The sequence below is a fragment of the Heptranchias perlo genome, chromosome 3 (genome assembly GCF_035084215.1).
Source record: "Heptranchias perlo isolate sHepPer1 chromosome 3, sHepPer1.hap1, whole genome shotgun sequence".
Classification (NCBI taxonomy): domain Eukaryota; kingdom Metazoa; phylum Chordata; class Chondrichthyes; order Hexanchiformes; family Hexanchidae; genus Heptranchias; species Heptranchias perlo.
In genome coordinates, this window is record NC_090327.1 from 34,753,359 (window position 1) to 34,780,926 (window position 27,568).

At 43.7% G+C, this 27,568-nt stretch overlaps 1 protein-coding gene across 1 annotated transcript in view; it reads left to right on the top strand.

The window, feature by feature from the left end:
• The first annotated feature begins 2,116 nt into the window (after nucleotides 1–2,116).
• LOC137308048 (elastase-1-like) overlaps nucleotides 2,117–27,568 on the top strand; it is a 32,357-nt gene continuing 6,905 nt past the window's right edge. The window contains exons 1-7 of the mRNA XM_067976990.1: nucleotides 2,117–2,246; nucleotides 13,568–13,644; nucleotides 14,632–14,741; nucleotides 19,420–19,545; nucleotides 24,359–24,495; nucleotides 25,289–25,434; nucleotides 27,416–27,565. Coding sequence (XP_067833091.1) covers nucleotides 2,117–2,246; nucleotides 13,568–13,644; nucleotides 14,632–14,741; nucleotides 19,420–19,545; nucleotides 24,359–24,495; nucleotides 25,289–25,434; nucleotides 27,416–27,565 — 876 coding nt within the window. The remainder of the gene's footprint in view (nucleotides 2,247–13,567; nucleotides 13,645–14,631; nucleotides 14,742–19,419; nucleotides 19,546–24,358; nucleotides 24,496–25,288; nucleotides 25,435–27,415; nucleotides 27,566–27,568) is intronic.

Here is a 27,568-nt window from a genome sequence, read left to right on the forward strand (position 1 = left end):
CAGGCACATCACCCAGACACACATCCCGCTTTCTTGCAGGAGAAGGTGGCGCATATCAGGAGGCAGCAAGTGGCAGTGGCATTTAGCTCATCGAGCCTGTTCCACCATTCAATGAGATCATGGTGAACCTGTGACCTAACTCCATATACCCACCTTAGCCCCATATCCCTTAATACCCTTGGTTCACAGAAATCTATCAATCTCAGATTTAGAATTCGTAATTGAGCTAGCATCAACTCCCATTTGCAGAAGAGCGTTCCAAACTTCTCCCACCCTTTGCTTGTAGCAGTGTTTCCTAACTTCACTCCTGCACGTCCTGACTCTAAATGTTAGGCTATGTCCCCCAGTCATAATATTCAAGTCTAGGAGACCTCCAAAAACAGTTAAAAATGTCTCGGCACCCAGAAGCAATAATCCAGCCACTAACCTGCATGGTCCCTTTAAATAGCGCTGGTGGGGGTCCCCCAGGTACTCTAAGAGATGTTCAGATAGTCAGGGTTAAGACTGTGCATTGAGTTGAGCATTAAGTCCCATAATGGTGTCTATCACTTTAAATCATCGTTGCACACTGATTGTATCCATTTTTTCCTTACTTTACATACTTCCGGTGTTCGTTATCTGCGCCTGCGCCACCTCCTATATCAAGATGGCGTCCAGCATACGTCATACTGGAAACGTGCGTGTGCAGCCAAGACATCATTTTGGCACTTCGGGAGGCCACGTACCGCTGAAACAACGGGCACTACACGGCCCAATTTAGCGCCCGATGTCTCTTAAAATATCTTAAAGGTCGCTTGTACCTGTTATTTGCTAAAAATTTCAGTCTGCTGTCCGCACGGAGTCTGAATGGAGATCAGACATTGCACACATAAAACACAGTTGCAGGTCTCGTCCCTATGTTTACAAACTGACGAGTTATGTTAAAACATTGAATAAAGGTTGCGCACCACTAAATCCCACATCCTCCCATCTACATGCCAGACCTCACCAATCTGCCGATCTGAGTTTGTACCAGGCCTGCGAGAGTGCATGCACCAAGGTTCACTGTTGATGCACTAGTGGCCTTGGTGCAAAAGGTGGACAGAAGGAGGGACATCCTATATCCACGGCGGGGGCGGGGGGGTGGGGGGATGCAAGAGGCCCTCCAGACACATGCCCAAAAGGCAGTGGGAGGTAGGGGCAGACAAAGTCAATGCCAGGTGCAAAGCACCACGAACATGGATGCAGTGCAGGAAGAAGTTCAGTGCCTTGACATGAGTGGTCAAGGTGAGTGAGGTCAACTGTCAAGTAGCATCTTCCACCAACTGCACCACTAGCCGCATCCACTGCTCCATGCACTGCATCCCCCATCATCCACATACCAACAAACACTTTGCATCAGTACTCAACTCTTCCAATCAGATGCTTCCTCTCATCCTTACACATTTCCACTGTTTCAAGCTGCCCACCCACAACTCACAGGCCACACACACTGGCAGCTATTGAACCATGACAGGCACATCACCCAGACATACATCCCGCTTTCTTGCAGGAGAAGGTGGCGCATAACAGGAGGCAGCAAGTGGCAGTGGCATTTAACCCCTCGAGCCCGTTCCACCATTCAGTGAGATCATGGGGGACCTGTGACCTAACTCCATATACCCGCCTTAGCCCCATATCCCTTCATACCCTTGGTTCACAGAAATCAATCAACCTCAGATTTAGAATTCACAATTGAGCTAGCATCAGCTGCTGTTTGCAGAAGAACGTTTCAAACTTCTCCCACCCTTTTCATGTAGAAGTGTTTCCTAACTTCACTCCTGCACGTCCTGGCTCTAAATGTTAGGCTATGACCCTGCGTCCTGGTATTCAAGTATAGGAGACCTCCAAAAACAATTAAAAATGCATCAGCAGCCAGAAGCAATAATCCAGCAACTAACTTGTAAATCTGGTGGGGGGGTCCTCCAGGCACTCTAACACATGTTCAGATGGTCGGGGTTAAGACTGTTTGTTGAGTTGAGCATTAAGTCCCAAAGTGGTGTCTATCACTTTAAATCAGCATTGCACACTGATTGTATCCTTACTTTACATTCTGCCGGCGTTTGGTATTTCTGCATGCACTAATACCTATACCAAGATGGCGTTCGGCGCATGTCGTGCTGGAAACATGTGTGCACAGCCAAGTTGCCATCTTGGCACTTTGGGAGACCGCTTAGTGCCAACACGGGTGCTACACGGTCCAATTTCTAGCCCTTATTATCCAAGCAGTATGTGGCCTCCTTATTCTTCCTACCAAAATGCACCACCTCACACTTGTCTACATTGAAATTCATTTGCCAATTACATACCCATTCTGCAAGTTTATTAATCCTCTTGCATTTTGACACATTCTTCCTCTGTATTAACTATGACCCCCAATTTGGTGTCATCCGCAAATTTTGAAATTGTACTTCCAATTCCCAAATCTAAATCGTTCATGCAAATTGTGAACAGTGGTCCCAGCACCGAATCCTATGGAACACCACTTCCCATCTTTTGCCAATCTGAGTAATTACCCTTAACCCTTACTCTCTGTTTTCTGTTTTGTAGCCAACTTGTTATCCATTCTGCTACCTGTCCCCTGGCTCCACATACTCCGACCTTAGCCATGAGTCTACAATGCGGTACCTTATCGAAGGCCTTTTGAAAATCCAAATATATTACATCTACTACATTATCCTTGACTACTTTTTGTGTTACATCTTCAAAGAATTCAATAAGGTTGGTCAAACATAACTTTCCCTTCTGAAATCCATGCTGACTATTCTTTATTATGTTTTTGTACTTTAGATACTTTTCTATTACATCTTTGAGTAAAGATTCCATTATCTTTCCTACCACCGACAGTAAGCTAACCGATCTATAGTTCAGTGGACTTGTTCTATCTCCCTTTTTAAATATAGGAATAACATTAGCTGTCCACCAGCCCTCTGGCATTATTCCCTTTTCTAATGATTTTTTATATATATGTAATAGTGCCTCTGCTATCTCCTCCCTAACTTCTTTTAATATTCACGGATGCATTCCATCTGGACCAGGGGTCTTATCCTCCCTAAGTTTGATTAGTTTATCAATTATCTTCCCCCTTTCTATTTTAAATGTTTTAATATCTTTTTCGATCTCATCTTTTAATATCCTGCCCACCTTGTTAGTCTCCATGATAAATGTGGAGGCAAAGTAACTATTCAATATTTCTGCCATTTCGCTGTTGTTACCTGTGAGTTTATCGTGTGCGTCCTTTAGTGGCCTATCCCTATTCTGATTTTTCTTTTCTTATCTATGTGTCTGTAGAATACGTTACTATTTCTTTTTATATTTCTTGATACTTTAATCTCGTAGTTCCTCTTTGCTTTCCTAGTTTTTTTTTACTTCTTTCCTAACCTCTTCATATTCCCTTTTGTCATCCTCTCCTTTATTGTCCATGTACTTAGAGTATGCCTTTTTCTTTAATTTCAATTTCACCCTTATCTCTTTATTGTCCAATTCATTCTATGAATTGGGTCAGGTAGAGTAGATTTGAGTTTATAAAGAGAGTAGTTTATTAGGTGCAAAGAAAATCATTTGCTGACGTTTCTCTGCTTATCATCAAAGTATTTAAAATGACAAAGGGATTCGATAGGTTAGATACAGAGAAGCTTTTTCCTCTGGTGGGGGAATCCAGAAAAAGAGGGCACAATCTTAAAATTAAACCATTTAGGAGTGGAATCAGGACACACTTTTTCACACCAAGGGTAGTGGATGCTGGGTCAATTGAAACTTTCAAGACTGAGATTGATGTATTTTTGTTGGGAAAGGGTATCAGGGAGCTAAGATGGGTAAATGGAGTTGAGGTACAGATCAGCCATGATCTAATTCAAGGATGTCAAACATGTGGCCAGCGGAACAGTTTCATCTGGCCCAAGGTGCTTCTTTTTACGGTGGAGAGGCGGAGAGGTTTAGGGACGGAATTCCAGAGCATAGGGCCTGGACGGCTGAAGGCACTGCCGCCAATGATGGGACAAAGGAAGTGGGAGATTCACAAGAGGCCAGAGAACACACTCCCTGTTTTTTTTGCATATAATGGTATTGGTTCTCAGAATTCGAAACAACAAAATCATAATATATCATACTTACCAAGAAGGGCCAGACTCAGCACATACCACATTGTTGGACTTGTTGTGATACTATTGCAGAAATGCTCGATTATATAGAAATGAGTTGCACATGTGATCTGATAATTGATTGGTTTGAAGAATGAAAAATGGTAGTTTATTTTTATATTTTACTGCCACTGCACCTGTGCGGTCAAAAATTATCAGTACAAGATGTGTTCATTACCAATGTACTTTAAAGAGAATGAGATAAAGAAAGAAAACAAGCGCGTGGGATTTTTTCAACATGTTTTCGATGTCGCTGTTGAGTTGCTCAAAAGACGCATTTTAATATGCATTTTAAACAGAATATCCTGGAGTCTGCTGACGCTTTACCCTAATATGAGCCTTGGCTCAGTGGTAGCATTCTTGCCTCTGAGTCGGAAAGTCATAGGGTCATCATGCCCCATTCCAGAGACTTGAGCACATAATCTAGGCTGGCACTTCAGTGCACTACTGAGGGAACGCGACACTGTCTTTCCGATGAGGCATTAAACCGAGGCCCCATCCGCCTTCTCAGGTGGATGTGAAAGATCCCATGGCACTATTCGAAGAGGAGTAAGGGTGTTCTCTCGGTGAACTGGCCAACGTTTATCCCTCAACCAACACCTAAAACAGATCATCTGGTCATTTATTTCATTGCTGTTCGTGGGATCTTGCTGTGCGCAAATTGGCTGCCGCAATTCCTACATTACAACAGTGACTACACTTCAAAAGTACTTCATTGGCTGTAAAGCACTTTGGGATATCCTGAGGTCGTGAAATCAACGGAAATAAAATTCAACTATCACCCATTTTACTCTATCGCACAAAGTCAAAATTATTTCCATCGAGTGTAAATTGGGTAGAAAGCCTGCAGATCTGGGTCCTACCCCAAAATCCATATATACAACATTCATTGCACTCCCTTTATTAATATATACTGTGATTTCCTAAAAAAAATTAGTAAGTCAAGCACAATGTTCCCATTGCAAATCTGTTCCTGATGAGCCCGAGCCTTTCTAAGTGTTCACTAATTTCATGCTGGAAGTTTACCCACAACCAAGGAAAGACTAATTAGCTTGTCGTTTTCTTTATTTTTGAATAGAAGTTACATGCTCAATAGGTTTTTAAAAAATAGTTTATGTTATAAAATAGGCAGGCAAATATTTCCCTTATTGTTCCTGGGATGGCTCGATGGGTAAATGGTGTATTACCAAGCCATACAGATCAGCAAAGGCCCAAGTTCAATCCTTACTTTGTGCTACGATAGCAGATCTTAGCCTGGGCATTATTGGGGACAATATATTCGGTCCAAGTATCAAGTTAGAAAGGATCAAAAATAGGATTGGGGGTAATATATTAGCACGGATTGAGGAATGGTTAATGGACAGAAAATAGAGAGAAGGAATAAACGGGTGATTTTCAGGTTGGCAGGTTGTAACAAGGATCAGTGCTTGGGCCTCAGCTGTTTAGAATATATATCAATGACTTAGATGAGGGACCAAGTGTAATGTATCCAAATTTGCTGACGATACAAAGCTGGGTGGGGAAGTAAGCTGTGAGGAGAACGCAAAGAGGTTGCAAAGGGATATCGAAGGGTTAAGTGAGTGGGCAAGAAGGTGGCAGATTGAGTGTAATGTGGGGAAACGGGAACTTTGGTAGGAAGAATAGAAAAGTAGAATATTTTTTAAAGGCGAGAGACTAAGAAATGTTGGTGTTCAGAGGGATTTGGGTGCCCTTGTACACGAATCACAAAAAGTTAATATGCAGGTACATCAAGCTTTTAGGAATTCAAATGGTATGTTATTTATTGCAAGGGGGATGAAGTATAACAGTAAGAAGGTCTTGCTGCAATTATATGGGGTTCTCCTGGAATACTGTGTACAGTTTTGGTCTCCTTACCTAAGGAAGGATATACTTGCCTTAGAGGGGGTGCAACGAAGGTTCACTAGATTGATTCCTGGGATGAAAGGGTTGTCCTATGAGGAGAGATTGAGTAGAATGGGTCTATATTTTCTGGAGTTTAGAATAAGGAGAGGTGATCTCATTGAAATGTATAAAATTCTTAGAGGGCTTGACGGGGTAGATGCTTTAATGCTGTTTCCCCTCGCTGAAGAGTCTAGAACTAGGGGTCATAGTCTCAAGGGGTCAGCCGTTTAGAACCGAGATGAGGAAAAATTTCTTCACTCAGGGTTGTGAATCTTTGGCATTCTCTACCCCAAAGGGTTGTGGATGCTCGGTCGTTGAGTATATTCAAGACTGAGATCGATAGATTTTTGGGCACTAAGGGAATCAAGGGATATGGGGATAGGGTGGGAAAGTGGAGTTGAGGTAGAAGATCAGCCATAATCTTATTGAATGGTGGAGCAGGCTCAAGGGGCCGTATATCCTACTCCTGTTCCTATTTCTTATGTTCTTATGACAACATGGCTTCTAGCTCCTAATTGCTGGAAAGTGTCAAAATGTAACGCCTTTGCCTTTGAAAGAAAGAAGAACTTGCATTTATAATAAAGCCTTTCACAACCTCAGGACATTCCAAAGCACTTTACAATCAATGAAGTGTAGTCACCATTGCAATGTAGGAAATACAGCAGCCAATTTGCACACAGCAAGCTCCCATAATCAGCAATGAAATAATGACCAGGCAACCTGTTTTAGTGATGTTGTTTGAGGGATAAATATTGGCCAGGACACTGGGAGAACCCCCCTGCTCTTCTTTGAATAGTGTCATGGGATCTTTTACATCCATCTGAGAGGGCAGATGGAGCCTCGGTTTAACATGTCCTCTGAAAGGCGGCACTTATGACAGTGCAGCACTCCATCGGTACTGCACTTAAGTGCTAGCCTGGTTTGTGTGCTCAAGTCTCTGGAGTAGAGCTTGAACCCACAACCTACTGGCTCAGAGGTAAAATTGCTACCACTGAGCAAAGGCTGAGACCTGGCTCAGACGATTTTGGTTTCAAGCCCCACATCAGGACATGACTGCATAAACAGCGGAGTGCTGCATTGTCAGAGGTTATGACCTTTGGATGAAATGTTAAACTGAGGTTCCGTATGTCTGATGAGATCATGTTAAAGCTGGGAAAAGGGTATGGTTGGTTTTCAGGAAGAATGAGATCAAGTGGGCCAAAGATCCTTGTTCTTCCAAACTGATCCTGTGATCTGGTGCTCTCTGTCTGGGCAGGTGGCACCTATGGAAGCTATAATTCACCATGAACCCTCAGGACAGAGGGAGAAATTAGAAAAGAAATAAAAGAACTATTTATTGATTGACCCATATTACAGATACATCAAGGTCTGCCTGGCCTTTACTAAACGGTCTTCAATTATACACGGGTGCAGTTTTTCCCATTGTACAAGGAGAGGGAGATAGTGAGAGCGTGACACTGATAAGCTGGACTAGTTTCAAAAATCAAGTGGAAATGTACCAAATTTAAAAAATATTGGGACTTAGCGTTAAAAGGCATTTAGCTGGACAAAGTTTGCTGCATAGAGAATATCAGAGGATTGAGAATCAGTTAGTAACATGTTTGAGTTAGTTAGGATGTGCCATGAAGAGTGAAGTCTCTGACCCTGGGGAGGTGGACTGGAGTCCAGTGGGGATGGTGGATCCTATGTCTATTTCCCCAGTAGCATCTGTCTGATCGTGTAAGGTGAACTGTGCATTTTTAAAATTTATTCTTAGGACGTGGGTGTTGCTTGCAAGGTCAGCATTTATTACCCATCTCTAATTGTCCAGAGAAGGTGATGGTGGGCCTTCTTCTTGAACCACTGATAGCGGTCTGATACAACTCAGTGGCTTGCTAGGCCACTTCAGAGGGCAGTTAAGAGTCAATTACGCTGATGTGGGACTGAAGTCACAAATAGGCCAGACCGGGCAGGTTTCCTTTCCTAAAGGACATTCATGAATCAATTGGGTTTTTCTGAAAATCCGATAATTTCATGGTCACTTTTACTGATATCAGCTTTTTATTTCCAGGTTTTTTTAAACTGAATTCAAATTCTCAAACTGCCACGGTGGGATGTGAACTCACTGGAGGTAATTTTGACTTTGGATGATAATGTAAAACGTGCACTATCTGCTCAGCCACCCGTTAAACACCTCTCTCAGTTTTCATTTCCATTGAAGTCAATGGAAAACAAAATCAGGTGGCTGAGCAGATAGCGTACAGTTTTACACTATCGTCTCAAGTCAAAATTACCCCCACGTTCTCTGGGTTATTAGTTTAGGCCTCTGGATAACTAGTCTAGTAATATAACCACTATGCTGCCATATTCACGAACTCATGAACTCAGGCTTTGAGTTCATGAATACCCTAGCTCAAGGTATTTGTCCTCTAAGTTTTCTCCCACACCAAAGAAACACTTGGCTTCTGCTCCGTACTTACCCCCAATTCCAAGGAAACTCAGTCCCTCAACAACAACAACTTGTAGTTATATAGTGCCTTTAATGTAATAAAATATCCCAAGAACGAAAGTTGTACGCCAGTGTCTCATTAAGGCAAAAACCATTGTGACACCAAAGTGGATAAGTTTATGCTCAATAGTATTAGTGTTTTCTAAGCACGCAAAGAGACTGCAAAGGGATATCGACAGGTTAAGTGAGTGGGCGAGAAGATGGCAGATGGAATATAATGTGGGGAAATATGAAATTATCCACTTTGGTAGGAAGAATAGAAAAGCAGAATACTTTTTAAAAGATGAGAGACTAAGAAATATTGGTAGTCGAAGGGATTTGGTTGTCCTTGTACACGAATCACAAAATGTTAACATGCAGGTACAGCAACGAATTAGGAAGGTAAATGATATGCAAGCCTTTATTGCAAGGGGGTTGTAAGTAAGGAGATCTTGCTGCAATTATATAGGGCTCTGGTGAGACCACACCTGTAGTACTGTGTACCTGTAGTACTGTGTACAGTTTTGGTCTTACCTAAGGAAGAATATACTTTTGTTAGAGGTGGTGCAACGAAGGTTCACTAGATTGATTCCTGGGATGAGAGGTTGTCCCATGAGGAGTGAGTGAGTAGAATGGATCTATATTCTTTGGAGTTTAGAATAAGGAGAGGTGATCTCATTGAACTATATAAAATTCTTAGAGGGCTTGACAGGGTGGATGATGAGAGGCTGTTTCCCCTGGCTGGAGAGTCTAGAACTAGGGGTCATAGTCTCAAGGGGTTGGCCATTTAAGACAAAGATGAGGAAAAATTTCTTCACTCAGAGGGTTGTGAATCTTTGGTATTCTCTACCCCGGAGGGCTGTGGCTGCTCAGTCGTTGAGTATATTCAAGACTGAGATCGATAGATTTTTGGACACTAAGAGAATCAAGGGATATAGGGATAGGGCGGGAAAGTGGAGTTGAGGTAGAAGATCAGCCATGATCTTATTGAGTGGCGTAGCAGGCTCAAGGGGCCGTATGGCCATATGGCCTATTCCTGCTCCTATTTCTTATGTTCTTATGACAACACTGGTTCTAGCTCCTAATTGCTGGAAAGTGTCAAAATGTAATACTTTTGCCTTTGAAAGAAAGAAGAACTTGCATTTATAATAAAGCCTTTCACAACCTCAGGACATTCCAAAGCACTTTACAATCAATGAAGTGTAGTCACCATTGCAATGTAGGAAATACAGCAGCCAATTTGCACACAGCAAGCTCCCATAATCAGCAATGAAATAATGACCAGGTAACCTGTTTTAGTGATGTTGTTTGAGGGATAAATATTGGCCAGGACACTGGGAGAACACCCCTGCTCTTCTTTGAATAGTGTCATGGGATCTTTTACATCCATCTGAGAAGGCAGATGGAGCCTCGGTTTAACATGTCCTCTGAAAGGCGGCACTTATGACAGTGCAGCACTCCATCGGTACTGCACTTAAGTGCTAGCCTGGTTTGTGTGCTCAAGTCTCTGGAGTAGAGCTTGAACCCACAACCTACTGGCTCAGAGGTAAAATTGCTACCACTGAGCAAAGGCTGAGACCTGGCTCAGACGATTTTGGTTTCAAGCCCCACATCAGGACATGACTGCATAAACAGCGGAGTGCTGCATTGTCAGAGGTTATGACCTTTGGATAAGGTGTTAAACTGAGGTTCCGTATGTCTGATGAGATCATGTTAAAGCTGGGAAAAGGGTATGGTTGGTTTTCAGGAAGAATGAGATCAAGTGGGCCAAAGATCCTTGTTCTTCCAAACTGATCCTGTGATCTGGTGCTCTCTGTCTGGGCAGGTGGCACCTATGGAAGCTATAATTCACCATGAACCCTCAGGACAGAGGGAGAAATTGGAGAAGAAACAAAGAAACTATTTATTGATTGACCCATATTACAGATACATCAAGGTCTGCCTGGCCTTTACTAAATGGTCTTCAATTATACACAGGTGCAGTTTTTCCCATTGTACAAGGAGAGGGAGATAGTGAGAGCGTGACACTGATAAGCTGGACTAGTTTCAAAAATCAAGTGGAAATGTACCAAATTAAAAAAAGTATTGGGACTTAGCGTTAAAAGGCATTTAGATGGACAAAGTTTGCTGCATAGAGAATATCAGAGGATTGAGAATCAGTTAGTAACATGTTTGAGTTAGTTAGGATGTGCCATGAAGAGTGAAGTCTCTGACCCTGGGGAGGCGGACTGGAGTCCAGTGGGGATGGTGGATCCTATGTCTATTTCCCTGGTAGCATCTGTCTGATCGTGTAAGGTAAATTGTGCATTTTTAAAAATTTATTCTTAGGACGTGGGTGTTGCTTGCAAGGTCAGCATTTATTACCCATCTCTAATTGTCCAGAGAAGGTGATGGTGGGCCTTCTTCTTGAACCATTGATAGTGGTCTGATACAACTCAGAGTCAATTACATTGGTGTGTGACTGGAGTCACAGATAGGCCAGACCGGGTAAGGACAGCAGATTTCCTTTCCTAAAGGACATTCATGAACCAATTGGGTTTTTATGAAAATCCGATAACTTCTTGGTCACTTTTACTAATGATGTGGAGATGCCGGTGATGGACTGGGGTGGACAAATGTAAGGAATCTTACACCGGGTTATAGTCCAACAGTTTTATTTGAAAATCACAAGCTTTCGGAGCTTACCTCCTTCGTCAGGTGAGAAGCCAAGTGTTTCTTTGGTGTGGGAGAAACTTTAGAGGACAAATACCTTGAGTTAGGGTATTCATGAACTCAAAGCCTGAGTTCATAAGTTCGTGAATATGGCAGCATAATGGTTATGTTACTCACCTGACGAAGGAGGTAAGCTCCGAAAGCTTGTGATTTTCAAATAAAACTGTTGGACTATGACCTGGTGTTGTAAGATTCCTTACTTTTACTAATGCCAGCTTTTTATTTCCAGATTTTTAAAAAACTGAATTCAAATTCTCAAACTACCACGGTGGGATTTGAACTCACTGGGGGTAATTTTGATTTAGACGATAATGTAAAATGTACGCAATCTGCTCGGCCACCCGTTAAACACCTCTCTCAGTTTCCATTTCCATTGATGTCAATGAAAACCTAAATCAGGAGAGGTGTTTAACGGGTGGCCGAGCAGATAGCGTACATTTTATACTATCGTCTAAAGTCAAAATTACCCCCACGTTCTCTGGGTTATTAGTTTAGGCCTCTGGATAACTAGACCAGTAACATAACCATTATGCTGCCATATTCACGAACTTATGAACTCAGGCTTTGAGTTCATGAATACCCTAACTCAAGGTATTTGTCCTCTAAAGTTTCTCCCACACCAAAGAAATACTTGGCTTCTGCTCCGTACTTACCCCCAATTCCATGGAAACTCAGTCCCTTAACAACAACAACAAGAACAACGACTTGCATTTATATAGCGCCTTTAATGTAGTAAAACATCCCTAGAACAAATGTTGCACATCAGTGTCCCATTAAGGCACAAACCATTGCGACACCAAAGTGCATAAGTTTATATTCATTCGGTTGCTGTATTTCAAACTCTGAGAGGAAATGCACCACTCAGTGTGGTATTGAGCTACACAAACCAGAAAGGAATCAGGTCCGTTCCCAGGTATGTGGTAAGTTAAATTATCTCAGCTGGGACTGACAAAGAGCACTACAATCAGCCTCAGCTTCAGGAGGAAACAAATAGGCCATGATTCCTGTTCCTGATCACTGCCTAGTGATCCAGTGATAAGAACATAAGAACATAAGAAACAGGAGCAGGAGTAGGCCTTACGGCCCCTCAAGCATGCACCGCCATTCAATCGGATCATGGCTGATCTTCAAACTAAACCTGCTAGAAAACGCGTGTCTGTGAACAATGACTGAGGATCAGACTGACCGCCACACTGGGTGGAGGTGCAAAATGGGTGATAGCGTTGACTTTAATGGAAAAGAAAATCGAGCGAGGTGTAAAGCGGGCTGCGATTCGCTATCACTCGTTCTGCGCTACCACCCGAGACCAATTTCACCCCCAGAATGCCGACAATTTTGTGCCGTGACAAATCACTTATATACAGCTTCTGTGGTTAAGTGTATATTAGAGATACCAAGTGATGGGGAGTGAGCCTTAAATTACCATTTCAGGGACAGCCCAGGCGGTTGATTCTTACTACTGACATTAATTACTACTACTGTAGCTGCCTTTTTGGAGTGTTGCCGATGCCCATTGGATCTTCTGTGGCTCGCTTTGTGAACAGTGGGTGGGTTGGTGCCTGTCTGACTCATGCTGTGGCAGGATGCGACAGAGGATGTTACCAGCGTGCGGGCAAGCAATTGGTCATACAGTGGGCTATGAATGGCAAGTCATTTATTTCATTGATGACTTCTAATTGGCCTGGCCAGTTTCACAGAAATAACAACAGAGAATGCTGGAAATACTCAGCAAGTCCGGCAGCATCTGAGGAGAAAGAAACTGGCAAAGATCCCCCACCCCCCCGACAACTGCCTGGCTCCGTACTTGCTTAAAAACTATTAAATCTTTAACTTTTTCCAGTTCTGACGAAAGGTCATCGACCTGAATTGTTAACTCTGTTTCTTTCTCCACAGATGCTGTCTGACTTGCTGAGTATTTCCAGCATTTTCTGTTTTTATTTCAGATTTCCAGCATCCGCTGTTTCACATTAGTTCTGACATGGCCTCCTAATAAAATATTTCCCTCTGAATAGTTGTTACCTTGTTTATGGCAACAGACCTTATCTTGTGACGCATGCAGATATGTATATATTTATAAGAAGGTGCTTAACAGTTGAGCTCAGTTAAGGTTTCAACATGTTTCAATACCTGCTCTTGTCTCTTTGTCTCAGTAAGGATTGACTATGACTTAAAATTGTTTGCTTCTGCTCGTCCACCAGCTTAGAATGCCTTAACTAAAAGGAACGAAAAGAAATTACCAGTCTTAAGGCAATCTTTATTTTATATATTGAATGTTAATTAAATAATTTTTTCATTCCTTCCCGATTTCTTTTCTCTTTCTATGTGGTAGGGGCTATTGCTGCGAGCCCGCTCTCAGGACGTATCGTTGCTGGGCAGGAAGCAAAGCCACACAGCTGGCCATGGCAGGTAAGGAGTCCTCATTAACCCTTAGCTCATTAGCTGTATGCTACGGGTCAGTCATAACACGGCAACACCTTTACGACTTTGAAGTCTGGGATTATAAAGTATACAGGGTGTGCCATTCCCTGTATTATATAATGGATTTGCTATTCTCTTTAATATGGAGGGTCTGCTATTCCCTATAAAATATACATGGTCTTTGCTGTTGTAAGACCCCAAATGCGAAATTCAGGCACAAATGGGCAGAGCTTGCGCCATGCATGCTCTACCTAATACAGGGTATTAAACAGGCTAAACAACAATCCCTAAAGGGAGGCCTTTCAAAGAGGGCCCAGGAAAATTTCAGTTTTTATTTTTGTAGGCCCAGTTGAAGCAGGAGTGCTCCTCCTGGGTCCACGAAAAAACTCCAGTCTGCTGCCGAAACATTTGAGGTACTACCCAGGATCCGCTCCTTCCTCCCCCCCTGCCCCAGGCCTGACCTGCCGGCTGGTTCAAGGTAGGAGCCGTCCAATGTCCCGCCCTCCCCGACCGGCAAGCGGCACAGGGCACTGGTTTTGCACCCACAGCTCACCAGCAGCATTTAACTGAGGTCCAAAGCTGAATTTGGCTCGGTTCTCAGCCTAAATGGACCGTTGCGCATAGCAATCGCTTCACTGGTTTTACACCAACTTCGGGCAGAAGTAGAATTTCTCGGCCTCAGCTTCGCATATCCACATTTGTTTTGCTTTTCTTTGATTTTTTCTGAAGACTACCACTACTGCAGAAGACTGGCATTTCCATGCCCCACTGCAGCCATCCTTGTTAACTCTCTGACCTAGTTATGGGGCACACTTCTGGTGCGTAATGAGCGCGCGCGCGCCCTCGCCATTCATATTGGATGCATCAGTGTCCAACTTGCGCTGAAAAATGGATGAGGTGCCATCGGATTTCCAAGCCTCCGAGTCCATTTTGCATCCGGAAAAATAATAATCCAATATGTTCTTTTGTTTTTAGGCCTCTCTGCAGTTTGCTTACGACTATGACCCTGATTTCTTCCAGCACATGTGTGGCGGATCTCTAATTTCTACCTATTGGGTCATGACTGCTGCACATTGCATTGTTGAGTAAGTGTATGATATTAAGATGTGCAACCGGCATTACACACAATCACTGTTATACTGAGGGCATTTCCTCACAGTTTATAAAATGGACTTATAACCAATATAACATATTAGACACACATAGGAACATAGGAATTGCTAGATGATAAAAGACCAAGGCACATCTAGTTCGACTTCTACCATTCGGATAGCCGCATGATCCAGTACGGTAGCATAGCGGTTATGTTACTGGACTATTAATCCAGAGGCCTGGACTAATAATCCAGAGTCATGAGTTCAAATCCCGCCATGGCAGCTGGGGAATTTAAATTCAATTAATTAAATAATATCTGGAATTTAAAAATCTAGTATTAGTAATGGTGGCCTTGAAACTATCTGATTGTCGTAAAAACCCATCTGGTTCACAAATGTCCTTTAGGGAAGGAAACCTGCTGTCCTTACCCAGTCTGGCCTACATGTGACTCCAGACCCACAGCAATGTGGTTGTTTCTTAATTGCCCTCTGAAATGGCCTAGCAAGCCACTCAGTTGTACAATTTCGCTAAAAAATGTCATAATTAGAATAAAACCCAACGGACCACTAGTCACCGGACACGACAAAGGCAAACCAAACCCAGTCGACCCTGCAAAGTCCTCCTCACTAACATCTGGGGACTTGTGCCAAAATTGGGAGAGCTGTCCCACAGACTAGTCAAGCAACAGCCTGACATAGCCATACTCACAGAATCATACCTTTCAGCCAACGTCCCAGATTCTTCCCTCACCATCCCTGGGTATGTCCTGTCCCATCGGCAGGACAGACCCACCAGAGGTGGCGGTACAGTGATATACAGTCAGGAGGGAGTGGCCCTGGGAGTCCTCAACATTGATTCTGGACCCCATGAAATCTCATGGCATCAGGCCAAACATGGGCAAGGAAATCTCCTGCTGATTACCACCTACCATCCTCCCTCAGCTGATGAATCAGACCTCCTCCATGTTGAGCACCACTTGAAGGAAGCACTGAGGGTAGCAAGAGCACAGAATATACTCTGGGTGGGGGACTTCGATGTCCATCACCAACAGTGGCTCGGTAGCACCACTACTGACCAAGCTAGCCGAGTCCTGAAGGACATAGCTGCCAGACTGGGCCTGTGGCAGGTGGTGAGCGAGCCAACAGGAGGGAAAAACTTACTTGACCTCGTCCTTACCAATATACCTGTCGCAAATGCTTTTGTCCATGACAGCATTGGTAGGAGTGACTACCGCACAGACCTCGTGGAGACAAAGCCCCGTCTTCGCACTGAGGACATCATTCAACGTGTTGTGTGGCACTACCACCGTGCTAAATGGGATAGATTCAGAACAGATCTAGTAGCTCAAAACTGGCCATCCATGAGGTGCTGTGGGTCATCAGCAGCAGCAGATTTGTATTCCAGCACAATCTGTAACCTCATCGCCCGGCATATTCCTCACTCTACCATTACCAACAAGCCAGGGGATCAACCCTGGTTCAATGAGGAGTGTAGAAGAGCATGCCAGGAATAGCACCAGGTGTACCTATAAATGAGGTGCCAACTCAGGACAACATGCATGCTAAACAGCAGAAGCAACATGCTATAGAAAGATTCCACAGCCAACAGATCAGATCAAAGCTCTGCAGTCCTGCCACATCCAGTCATGAATGGTAGTGGACAATTAAACAACTAAAGGGAGGAGGAGGCTCTGTAAACATCCCCATCCTCAATGATGGCGGATTCCAGCATATGAGTGCAAAAGACAAGGCTGAAGCGTTTGCAACCATCTTCAGCCAGAAGTGCCGAGTGGATGATCCATCTCAGCCTCCTCCCGATATCCCCACCATCACAGAAGCCAGTCTTCAGCCAATTCGCTTCACTCCACATGATTTCAATAAACGGCTGAGTGCACTGGATACAGCAAAGGCTATGGGCCCCGACAACATCCCGGCTGTAGTGCTTAAGACTTGTGCTCCAGAACTAGCCGCGCCTCTAGCCAAGCTGTTCCAGTACAGCTACAACACTGGCATCTACCCGACAATGTGAAAAAATGCCCAGGTATGTCCTGTCCACAAAAAACAGGACAAATCCACTCCGGCCAATTACCGCCCCATCAGTCTGCTCTCAATCAGCAAAGTGATGGAAGGTGTCGTCGACAGTGTTATCAAGCGGCACTTACTCACCAATAACCTGCTCACCAATACTTGGGTTCCGCCAGGATCATTCAGCTCCAGACCTCATTACGGCCTTGGTCCAAACATGGACAAAAGAGCTGAATTCCAGAGGTGATGTGAGAGTGACTGCCCTTGACATCAAGGCAGCATTTGACTGAGTGTGGCACCAAAGAGCCCTAGTAAAATTGAAGTCAATGGAATCAGGGGGAAAACTTTCCAGTGGCTGGAGTCATACCTAGCACAAAGGAAGATGGTAGTGGTTGTTGGAGGCCAATCGTCTCAGCCCCAGGGCACTGCTGCAGGGGTTCCTCAGAGCAGTGTCCTAGGCCCAACCATCTTCAGCTGCTTCATCAATGACCTTCCCTCCATCATAAGGTCAGAAATGGGGATGTTCGCTGATGATTGCAGTGTTCAGTTCCATTCGCAACCCCTCAGATAAAGAAGCAGTCTGTGCCCGCATGCAGCTTGGGCTGATAAGTGGCAAGTAACATTCGTGCCAGACAAGTGCCAGGCAATGACCATCTCCAACAAGAGAGAGTCTAACCACCTCCCCTTCACATTCAATGGCATTACCATCGCCGAATCCCCCACCATCAACATCCTGGGGGTCACCATTGACCAGAAACTTAACTGGACCAACCATATAAATACTGTGGCAACAAGAGCAGGTCAGAGGCTGGGTATTCTGCGGCGAGTGACTCACCTCCTGACTCCCCAAAGCCTTTCCATCATCTACAAGGCACAAGTCAGGATTTTGATGGAATACTCTCCACTTGCCTGGATGAGTGCAGCTCCAACACTCAAGAAGCTCAACACCACCCAGGACAAAGCAGCCCGCTTGATTGGCACCCCATCTACCACCCTAAACATTCACTCCCTTCACCACCAGCGCACTGTGGCCGCAGTGTGTACCATCCACAGGATGCACTGCAGCAACTCACTTCAACAGCACCTCCCAAACCCGCCTAGAAGGACAAAGGCAGCAGGCACATGGGAACAACATCACCTGCATGTTCCCCTCCAAGTCATGGGCCCCGACAACATCCCGGCTGTAGTGCTTAAGACTTGTGCTCCAGAACTAGCCGCGCCTCTAGCCAAGCTGTTCCAGTACAGCTACAACACTGGCATCTACCCGACAATGTGAAAAAATGCCCAGGTATGTCCTGTCCACAAAAAACAGGACAAATCCTGAAAATATATCGCCGTTCCTTCATCGTCGCTGGGTCACAATCCTGGAACTCCCTTCCTAACAGCACTGTGGGAGAACCTTCACCACACGGACTGCAGCAGTTCAAGAAGGCGGCTCACCGCCACCTTCTCAAGGGCAATTAGGGATGGGCAATAAATGCTGGCCTTGCCAGCGACGCCCACATCCCATGAACGAATTTTTAAAAAGTTGTTGACTAACCATTGCATCTCTATCATTTAGTTTACAACAGACCAAACATAAGGCGAGGAAAACCACAGTAGTGGAGAGCTTTGGGAACCATAGGTCCAAAGTCACCTGTTCCTCCCAAACATGCTACATCTACCACGTTATGTGTTAAATTACTCATATTCTGTATTGCAAAATATTATTTTCTGAAATAAATCTATCTAATTTGCATTAGAATCATTACTATCTGCTTCCAGCCCATTCCATAGATTAACCACTGGTTCACTGAAATATTGTTTCCGCAGATTAGTTTTTTAACCCCTTCAAGGGCAGGCCATGTCCTCTGGTTCTACTGTTCTAGACAAGGTGAAATAGCTTGTCATGTTCTACATTATCTACTACAATTAATGTGAAATTAAGGATAATTAAAATATGTCACACAGATATGCTTATTACAGATGCAATTACCTTTGTAGACCTCAGCTTTGGCCAAAGCCTACAAAGCCGGGCAATTTGTTTCCTTTTTATGGCTTTTCTGCCCCTTTAAAGTCCCTTGCCACCTCTTCGGGTATGCAACAGCAGTCCCACTGCTGCAAGCCTCATTCTCCTCCAGCACTGGCTGTCTCCCTCTTGGCAGCAGGAAACCCACCAGGAGCCCATCCTGCATGTCAAATGAGCCTGGATCCAGGAAAATGGGTTTGCAGTTAGGGCAGTGTTGATGGGGTGAGCAGAAGTCCTGCTTCCCTATTCCACCTCAAAGTGGTGATTCTCCCCCATATTCTTTTGTGATTGTTTGTGGATTTTTATTTCCTTCTTTTGGATGAGACATTAAACCGAGACCCTGCCTGCCCTCTCAGGTGGACATATAACATCCCATGGCACTATTTTGAAGAAGAACAGGGGAGTTCTCCCCTGTGTCCTGGTCAATGTTTATCCCTCAACCAAAATCACTAAAACAGATTATCTGGTCATTATCTCAGTGCTGTTTGTGGGACCTTGCTGTGTGCAAATTGACTGCCACGTTTCCTATGTTACAACAGTGAATGCACTTCAAGAGTATTTCATTGGCTGTAAAGTGCTTTGGGACATCCCAAGAAAGGAGCTGTATAAATATGTCTTTCTTTTTTTTCTTTTCAGCATCCCAGGAAGATATGGTGTTGTTCTTGGCGAGCACAATCTGGAGCAGAAAGGCAATGAATATTTGAGACATGTTCAATCGATCATCATTCATTCTGGATGGAATCCAACTGCCCTTGAAAATGGGTAATTCATATCTGCATTTTAAAATTTAGGAATTTAATCCACATTGAACTATTCTTAAGCTACTCTCTCCTTCAAAATCTTTTAAAAATCTTTCTCTGGTTTAATGTCTCTATGATGATTGCTGGTGATTTTTTCTTTTATTCCTGAAAGTCTCCAAGTACACCATTGTGCATGGTCTTCCTCCTCCCTGCAACCCCACTGTGTTGAAATCAAGACTCATATGTGTCTCCTACTTTAATTCACTCTTTCCCAGGGTCTTAAAGTTGTGGAACTTCTTACCTTCCTCTCTTCCCTTCCTCCTACATTCCACAGGCCTTACAGCCAAAGTTTAGATTCACTTAATCAGTATTTAATGCCAAGGTGTCAGCTCTGGCTCAGTGGTACCACCCTTGCCTCTGATCCAGGAGGTTGTGGGATCAGCCCCACTCTAGAGACTTGAGCACATAATCCAGGCTGACATTCAGTGCGGTACTGAGGGAGTGCTACACTGTCAGAGGTGCCGTCTTTCGAATGAGACATTAAATTGTGGCCCTATCGGCCCTCTCAGGTGGGTGTAAAAGATCCGACGGCACTATTCAAAGAAGAGCAGGGGAGTTCTCCTGGTGTCCTGACCAACATTTATCACCAAAACTGATGATCTAATCATTTATCTTGTTGGTGTTTGTGGAAGCTTGCTGTGTGCAAACTGGCTGCAGTATTTCCTACATTACAACAGTGACTACATTTCAAAAGTACTTCATTAGCTGTAAAGCGCTTTGGGACATCCTGAGGTCGTGAAATGCTAAATAATAATTTACCTCATCGTGTCTTCTACTCATTTCAATCTTAGTGCTGTCCTGTACCATCGCCTTTGGCTCTCCACCTAGGTTTTTCAATTTTTAAAACAAACAGTGAATGCAAACATGTACTTTGTGGAGTGATGCCTCTTTATTTGGTGTGGTTGGTGGTCAAATCTCCTTTGGTTTATAATAGCTATGGAAAAGGACACGGACCGCTCTAAAGTAAAAATACTCAATTGGAGGAGGGCCAATTTCATTGGGATGAGAACAGATCTGGCCTGGGTAAATTGGAATCAAAGATTGGCAGGCAAAACTGTAATTGAACAGTGGGCTGTCTTTAAGGAGGAGATGGTTCGGGTACAGTCTAGGCACGTTCCCACAAGGCAGAAAGGTAGGGCAAGTAAAGCCAGAGCTCCCTGGATGACAAAAGAGATAGTGAAAAAAGGGGCGTATGACAGATGTCAGGTTGATAACACAAGTAAGAACCAGGCAGAATATAGAGAGCTCAGAGGGGAAGTGAAAAAGAAAATAAGAGGGGCAAAGAGAGAGCATGAAAATAGACTGGCGGCCAACATAAAAGGGAATCCAAAAATTTTTTACAGGCATGTAAACAGTAAACAGGTAGTAAGAGGAGGGGTGGGGCCGATTCGGGACCATAAAGGAGATCTACTCATGGAGGCAGAGGGGATGGCCGAGGTACTAAATAAGCACTTTGCATCTGTCTTTACCAATGAAGAAGATGCTGCCAGAGTCTCAGTAAATTAAGATATAGTTGAGATACTGGATGTGCTAAAAATTGATTAAAAAAACAGGAACTAGAAAGTCTAGCTGTACTTAAAGTAGATAAGTCACCCGGTCCAGATGGGATGCATCCTAGGTTGCTGAGGCAAGTAAGGGTGGAAATTGCAGAGGTACTGGCCATAATCTTCCAAACATCCTTAGATACGGGGGTGGTGCCAGAGGACTGGAAAATTGCAAATGTTACACCCTTGTTCAAAAAAGGGTGTAAGGATAAAACCAGCAACTACAGGCCAGGCAGTTTAACCTCAGTGGTGGGGAAACTTTTAGAAATGATAATCCAGGACAGAATTAGCAGTCACTTGGACTGATAGGGAAAACCAGCACGGATTTGTGAAAGGCAAATTGTGTTTAACTAACCTGATAGAGTTATTTGATGAGGTAACAGAGAGGGTAGATGAGGGCAATGTTTATATGGACTTCCAAAAGGCGTTTGATAAAGTGCCACATGGTAGGCTTATCATCAAAATTGCGACCCATGGAATAAAGGGGGCAGTAGCAACATGGATACAGAATTGGCTAAGTGACAGGAAACAGAGATTAGTGGTGAACGGTTGTTTTTCAGACTGGAGGGAGGTGTACAGTGGTGTTCCCCAGGGGTCAGTGCTGGGACCACTGCTTTTCTTGATATATATTAATGACTTGGACTTGGGTATACAGGGCACAATTTCCAAATTTGCAGATGACACAAAACTTGGAAGTGTAGTAAACAGTGAGGAGGATAGTGATAGACTTCAAGAGGATATAGACAGGCTGGTGGCATGGCCGGACATGTGGCAGATGAAATTCACCGCAGAAAAGTGCGAAGTGATACATTTCAGTAGGAAGAACGAGGAGAAGCAATATAAACTAGAGGGCGCAACTCTAAAAGGGGTACAGGAACAGAGAGATCTGGGGGTATATGTGCACAAATCATTGAAGGTGGCAGGGCAGGTTGAGAAAGTGGTTAAAAAAGCATACTGGACCCTGGGCTTTATAAATAGAGGCATAGAGTACAAAAGCAAGGAAGTCATGATGAACCTTTATAAAGCATTGGTTCGGCCACAACTGGAGTATGGTGTCCAGTTCTGGGCATAACACTTTAGGAAAGATGTGAAGGCCTTAGAGAGGGTGCAGAAGAGATTTACTAGAATGATTCCAGGGATGAGGGGCTTTAGTTACGTGGATAGACTGGAGAAGCTGGGGCTGTTCTCCTTGGAAGAGGGACGGTTGCGTGGAGATTTGAAAGAGGTATTCAAAATCATGAAGGGTCTAGACAGAGTAGATAGAGAGAAACTGTTCCCATTGGTGGAAGGGTAAAGAACCAGAGGACATAGATTTAAGGTGATTGGCAAAAGAACCAAAGGTGACATGAGGAAAAACCTTTTTACACAGCGAATGGTTAGCATCTGGAATGTAATGCCCAAGGGGGTGGTGGAGGCAGATTCAATCATGGCCTTCAAAGGGGAACTGACTAAGTACTTGAAAGGAAAAAATTTGCAGGGCTACAGGGATAGGCCGGTGGAGTGGGACTAGCTGGATTGCTCTTGCGCAGAGCTGGCACGGACTCGATGGGCCGAATGTCCTCCTTCTATGCTGTAACCTTTCTATGATTCTATGATCTCTATTATTTCTACTGTTGTATCTCCCAGAAACATCTCAGATACTAAATGCACAATTGATTATTTTTAAAGTGCGCTGACTGTTGTTAAGTAGGCAGATGCGATAGCTATTTTGCACACAGCAAGATCCCAAAGGCAGCAATGAGAATGAGCAGTTAATCTGCTTTGTAGTGCTGTTTGGTTGTAGCAAATCTGTAAGAAATTCTTTCTCACAATTTGTTTCAGTGCCCCAGGCTGAGGAGGGTAAAAACTGGTCAGGATGTCTGCTATTGACTACCTCTGTAAAGTGCATTTCTGTGGATATCATGGCCTAGAATTTTCATTTGAGTTAAGTCAACCTCCAGTCCATAATTGAGTGCAGTGGGTGGAAAATGTTTTTAGGCACCACTTCACCAGCTTAACCTCATCACTTCTGGAGTTTTCCACTGTAAGTGACGGGAAATGTACAATAAACCTGCCTATTTATGTGTAGGTGCATTGTAGTGCCAGAGTACAGGTCCATAAGTATTGACTACCCCTCAGTACCACTGGATATAGGGTATGGTAGTGTAGTGGTTATGTTACTGGACTATTAATCCAGAAAACACGAGCTCAAATCCCACCATAGTAGTTTAAGAATTTAAATTCAGTTTTATAAAAATCTGGTATCAGTAGAAGTGACCATGAAGCTGCCGGATTGTCATAAAATCCCAACTGGTTCATTAATTCCCTTTAGGGAAGGAAGCCTACTATGCTTACTTGCTCTGGCCTATATGTGATTCCAGTCTCACATCAGTGTGGTTGACTCTTAAGTGGCTAGCAACTTGTGCCAACCTCTCAAGAAGAAGGCCCATTACCATCTTCTCAGGGTAACTAGGGATGGGTAATAGATGCCAACCATGCCAGCGACGCACTCATCCCGGCCAAAATCACCATTGTCCATGTGTGAAACTGCACATTATTGTACCTAAGAACATAAGAATAGTCAAGGGCAAGACATAGGCCATTCAGCTCATTGATGTTTATCCTTCTAGTATCGTAATTTTTCCATCATAGCATCGAGCTGCATTTGATGCCCCTAATATTTTGTCTCCACATTGTTCTACCCATCACATTATTCCAAACATTTGTTACTCTAAGTAAAATGGCAGATCGTAAAATCTGTATTAAATTTATTTTATTACTTGTTCTTGGGAAGTGGGTGACACTGGCAGTTCTCCCTTTGTCCTGCACGATATTTTCCCTCAACCAACATCACTAAAACCGATTATCTGGTCATTTAATGCTTTGCTGTTTATGGAACCTTGCTGTGTGCAAGTTGGCTGCTACGTTTCCCTACAAAACAACAGTGACTACACCTCAAAAGTACTTCATTTGCTGTGAAGCACTTTGGGACGTCCTGAGGTCGTGAAAGTCATAATATAAATGCAAGTTCCAGCTTTCTTAATCAATATCACACTTTCCAGCAGGAGTAACTAGATAGCGCTCAACCATAGGAATTTGGCTGATATTGTTTCCTCTCCCTCAGCCCAGGGGTGCTGAGTCTAATTGTAGCATTGTTGCTGAGGTCAGCTAACTCAGAAGCAATTGGGGATCTTTTACCAATCTGAGCCATGGGAGGAGAACTGTTTTTCACTTCTACCCTGTGACTTTTAGGAATGACATCGCCCTACTCCGACTCGCAGAACCTGCATATGCTACCCCTGACGTAGAGGTAGCTGTCTTACCACCCTTCGGTCAGATCCTACCCAATGGGTATCCATGTTACATCACCGGATGGGGATTAACTAAACGTAAGTCCAGAACAAAGGGGCATAGATATAAGATAGCCACTAATAGATAAAATAAAGAATTTAGGAAGAATTTCTTTACACAAAGAATGGTGATAATGTGGAACTCTGCCACATGGAGTGGTTGTAGTAGAAAGCATTGATGCATTTAAAGGGAGGCTTGATGCATACTGGAGGGAGAATTTAGTAGAGGAATATGGGGGGCAGGGTGGGAAGAAGTAATTAGAGTGTGGAGTATAAACACTGGCACAGACCAGTTGGGACGAATGGCCTGTTTCTGTGATGCAGATTCTATGTAATGTATTAAAAAAATTGTATGTAAGTGAATATTCATGAATACTTTTAATGTGGAATTTTGCTGGTGCCCATCCTTGGTTTCTTCCAGATGTCTGAATATCCAGTAAATGACTAATAGTCCAAATAGTCACTGTAGAAAGGGTTCATGATGTTCAGGATGGACAGCGTGAAATATAGTAAAAATTAAAGCCTATTGCAGCATGGACATTTTACCACTAGATGTCACTATATGCTACATCATATCCTCAAATAATGTCCAAGACATCTACGGGCAGGCATTGGCCCAGATACCTGGAGAATTGCGCCATTACAACGTAAGGATGCAAAAGAAAGAGGAAGTTATGGAGTAAGTGACTTATGCCATTACATACACCACTTCGTCACTGGACAGCGAAATTGACGGTGTAGTTCTGGCAGAAAAATCCAGGCCATACAATCTGAAGAATAACTGAACGAATGATTAAATAAATAACACTGATACACTCTGTCGTTCTTCCAGCTTTCGGTCTTGCCTCTCCCACTCTGCAGCAAGCTCTGCTCCCAGTGGTGAACTACGCTACATGCAATTCACCAAACTGGTGGTCGGGCATGGTCACACAAAACATGATCTGTGCTGGGGGTGATGGTGTGATGGCTGGATGTCAGGTAATGGTCTCCGTCAATTCTATATATTGTCGTTATGGTGCAGTCTCTGTACCTACTCTACATGAATAGCTGAGGCCTAGTGGGCCCTTGGGCCGGTATAGCAAGGGTTTGCATCGTAGATTGATAGGTCCTATTTCTGTGCCCAAAATCACCCATTCGGTTGATCAGCCAATTGCGTTTGGCTCAGCAGGTTGTTGTAGGAAGACGTGTCACACAATGGTGGAATGTGGTTCTGTGCCCACATTTCCCCATTCAATAATTTACCAATCTCACCCAAGAGGAATTGTCATGGGGAAGGGAAAGTGCTAACTGAAAACTAAGGGGGTAGATTTTCACACTCAGCAGTGGTGAAAAATGGGCGATAGCAGATCTGATGGAAAGGAAAATCGGGCGGGGTGTATAACTGGTGGCCGAACCACTACTGCCCATTTTCCACCACTGCCAAAAGTGAAAACCTACCGCTATGTGTTTCCCCAGATTAAGAAGAAAAATAATGGAAGAGTAAAATGTTTCACCGGTGTCCTGGATAATATTTAGCCCTCAACCAACATCACCTAAAACAGATTATCTGGTCACTAATCTCATTAATGTTTGTGGGATCTTGCTGTGCACACATTGGTGGCTGCATTTCCTACATTACAACAGTGACTACACAACAAAATTAATTAATTGGCTGTAAGTGCTTTGGGACATTCTGAGGTCATGAAAGGTGCTATATAAATGCAAGTTCTTCTTCTTCATGTTCAGTTTTGATCAGCTCCCAGCAGTCAGTTCGAGTAGGGCTTGAACAGGTTATCTGTCTGCCCACCTCGCTGGGATACAGTGCAAGGCCTGAGAGGAATATAAAGGGGAAGGTGCACGATGTCAACAGAGCTTCGGTGTGCTACATTGCAGGATGATAGAAGACAGGTTTTAACCCACTCAAGCACCACAGAGAGGCGAGGCATCCCACAGAAAGCGAAGGATGTCGAATCAAAACCAGCCATTCTCCAGGGGCAGAAGCTGATCACATAGCACTATTGGAAGAGGAACTCAGTCTCCAGGTTATCCTCTCAGCTGGGAAAAGGGCTGACAAGATAGACAACAGTAGAAGAATAACAAGAGCTTATTAAAAAGAAATGGAGAATAAAAACTCAAGACACACATAAGTTTAGAACAGTTCAAATTATATTGTTCAGCTAGTTTTCACAGCCCAGCCTACGCTCGACCAGTTTCTGCAAGTCTTCCTTACATCCAAACTTACTTAGACAGAGGCTGCATTTTCTTCTGTTTCTAGTCTATTGTTGGAGTCATTGATCTTACAATGTTAATGTCAGATATAAAACAAGGGGTGGATCGATGCACTACAAACTCCAAAAGACAACACATTGCTTGCTCCATCATGAATGTTCCTTAATCTTCTGAGTAACATAAGTAAGATTTTCAAGGGCAGAAGACTTAGTTCCCCCATCCCTCGGCCCATACATTCAACCTATGAAAAATCTGTAATGAAAACATGTTATGCAGCACCGGCTGCATCGTTCAATCTCCGTCAACATGCTTTACCAAACATAATTCCTGAAGGACACTGCGCTTATAGCTGATACTGGTTGTATCCCAATTTATTGAAATTCGGCATAGTTTCCTGTTGAGAAGACTAATTGCTTCAAAAAGGAGATAGATAAATATCTGATTGGGAATGGGATGGGAGATTATAGGGATAGGTACAGACAGAGAAGCCCAAACAGTCCATGGGGCACAACAGTCCTGGGACAGGGGAATGCTGAATTTTGAAAATGTGAGAACGGATGAGCACTCTGGAATTTTGCTTGATTACCTTTGGGGCGCGGGGTGCATTTATGCATAAATTTCCCTCAGGAAGTTAACAGGGTAAGACAGAGTCTGTGATAGTGGCAATGATATGGGGTCCATGGAAGTAGTGAACCAAATGGCCTTATCTGTCTATGCTTTCTTATGTTCTTATCCACTTTCTTGTTCACAGGGAGATTCTGGTGGCCCTCTGAATTGTAAGAATGATCATGGAATGTGGGTTGTCCATGGTATTGTAAGCTTCGGACCAGTCTCCTGTGTTATAGAGAGGAACCCTACTGTTTTTACTCGGGTATCAGCATACACTGACTGGATTTATCAGGTA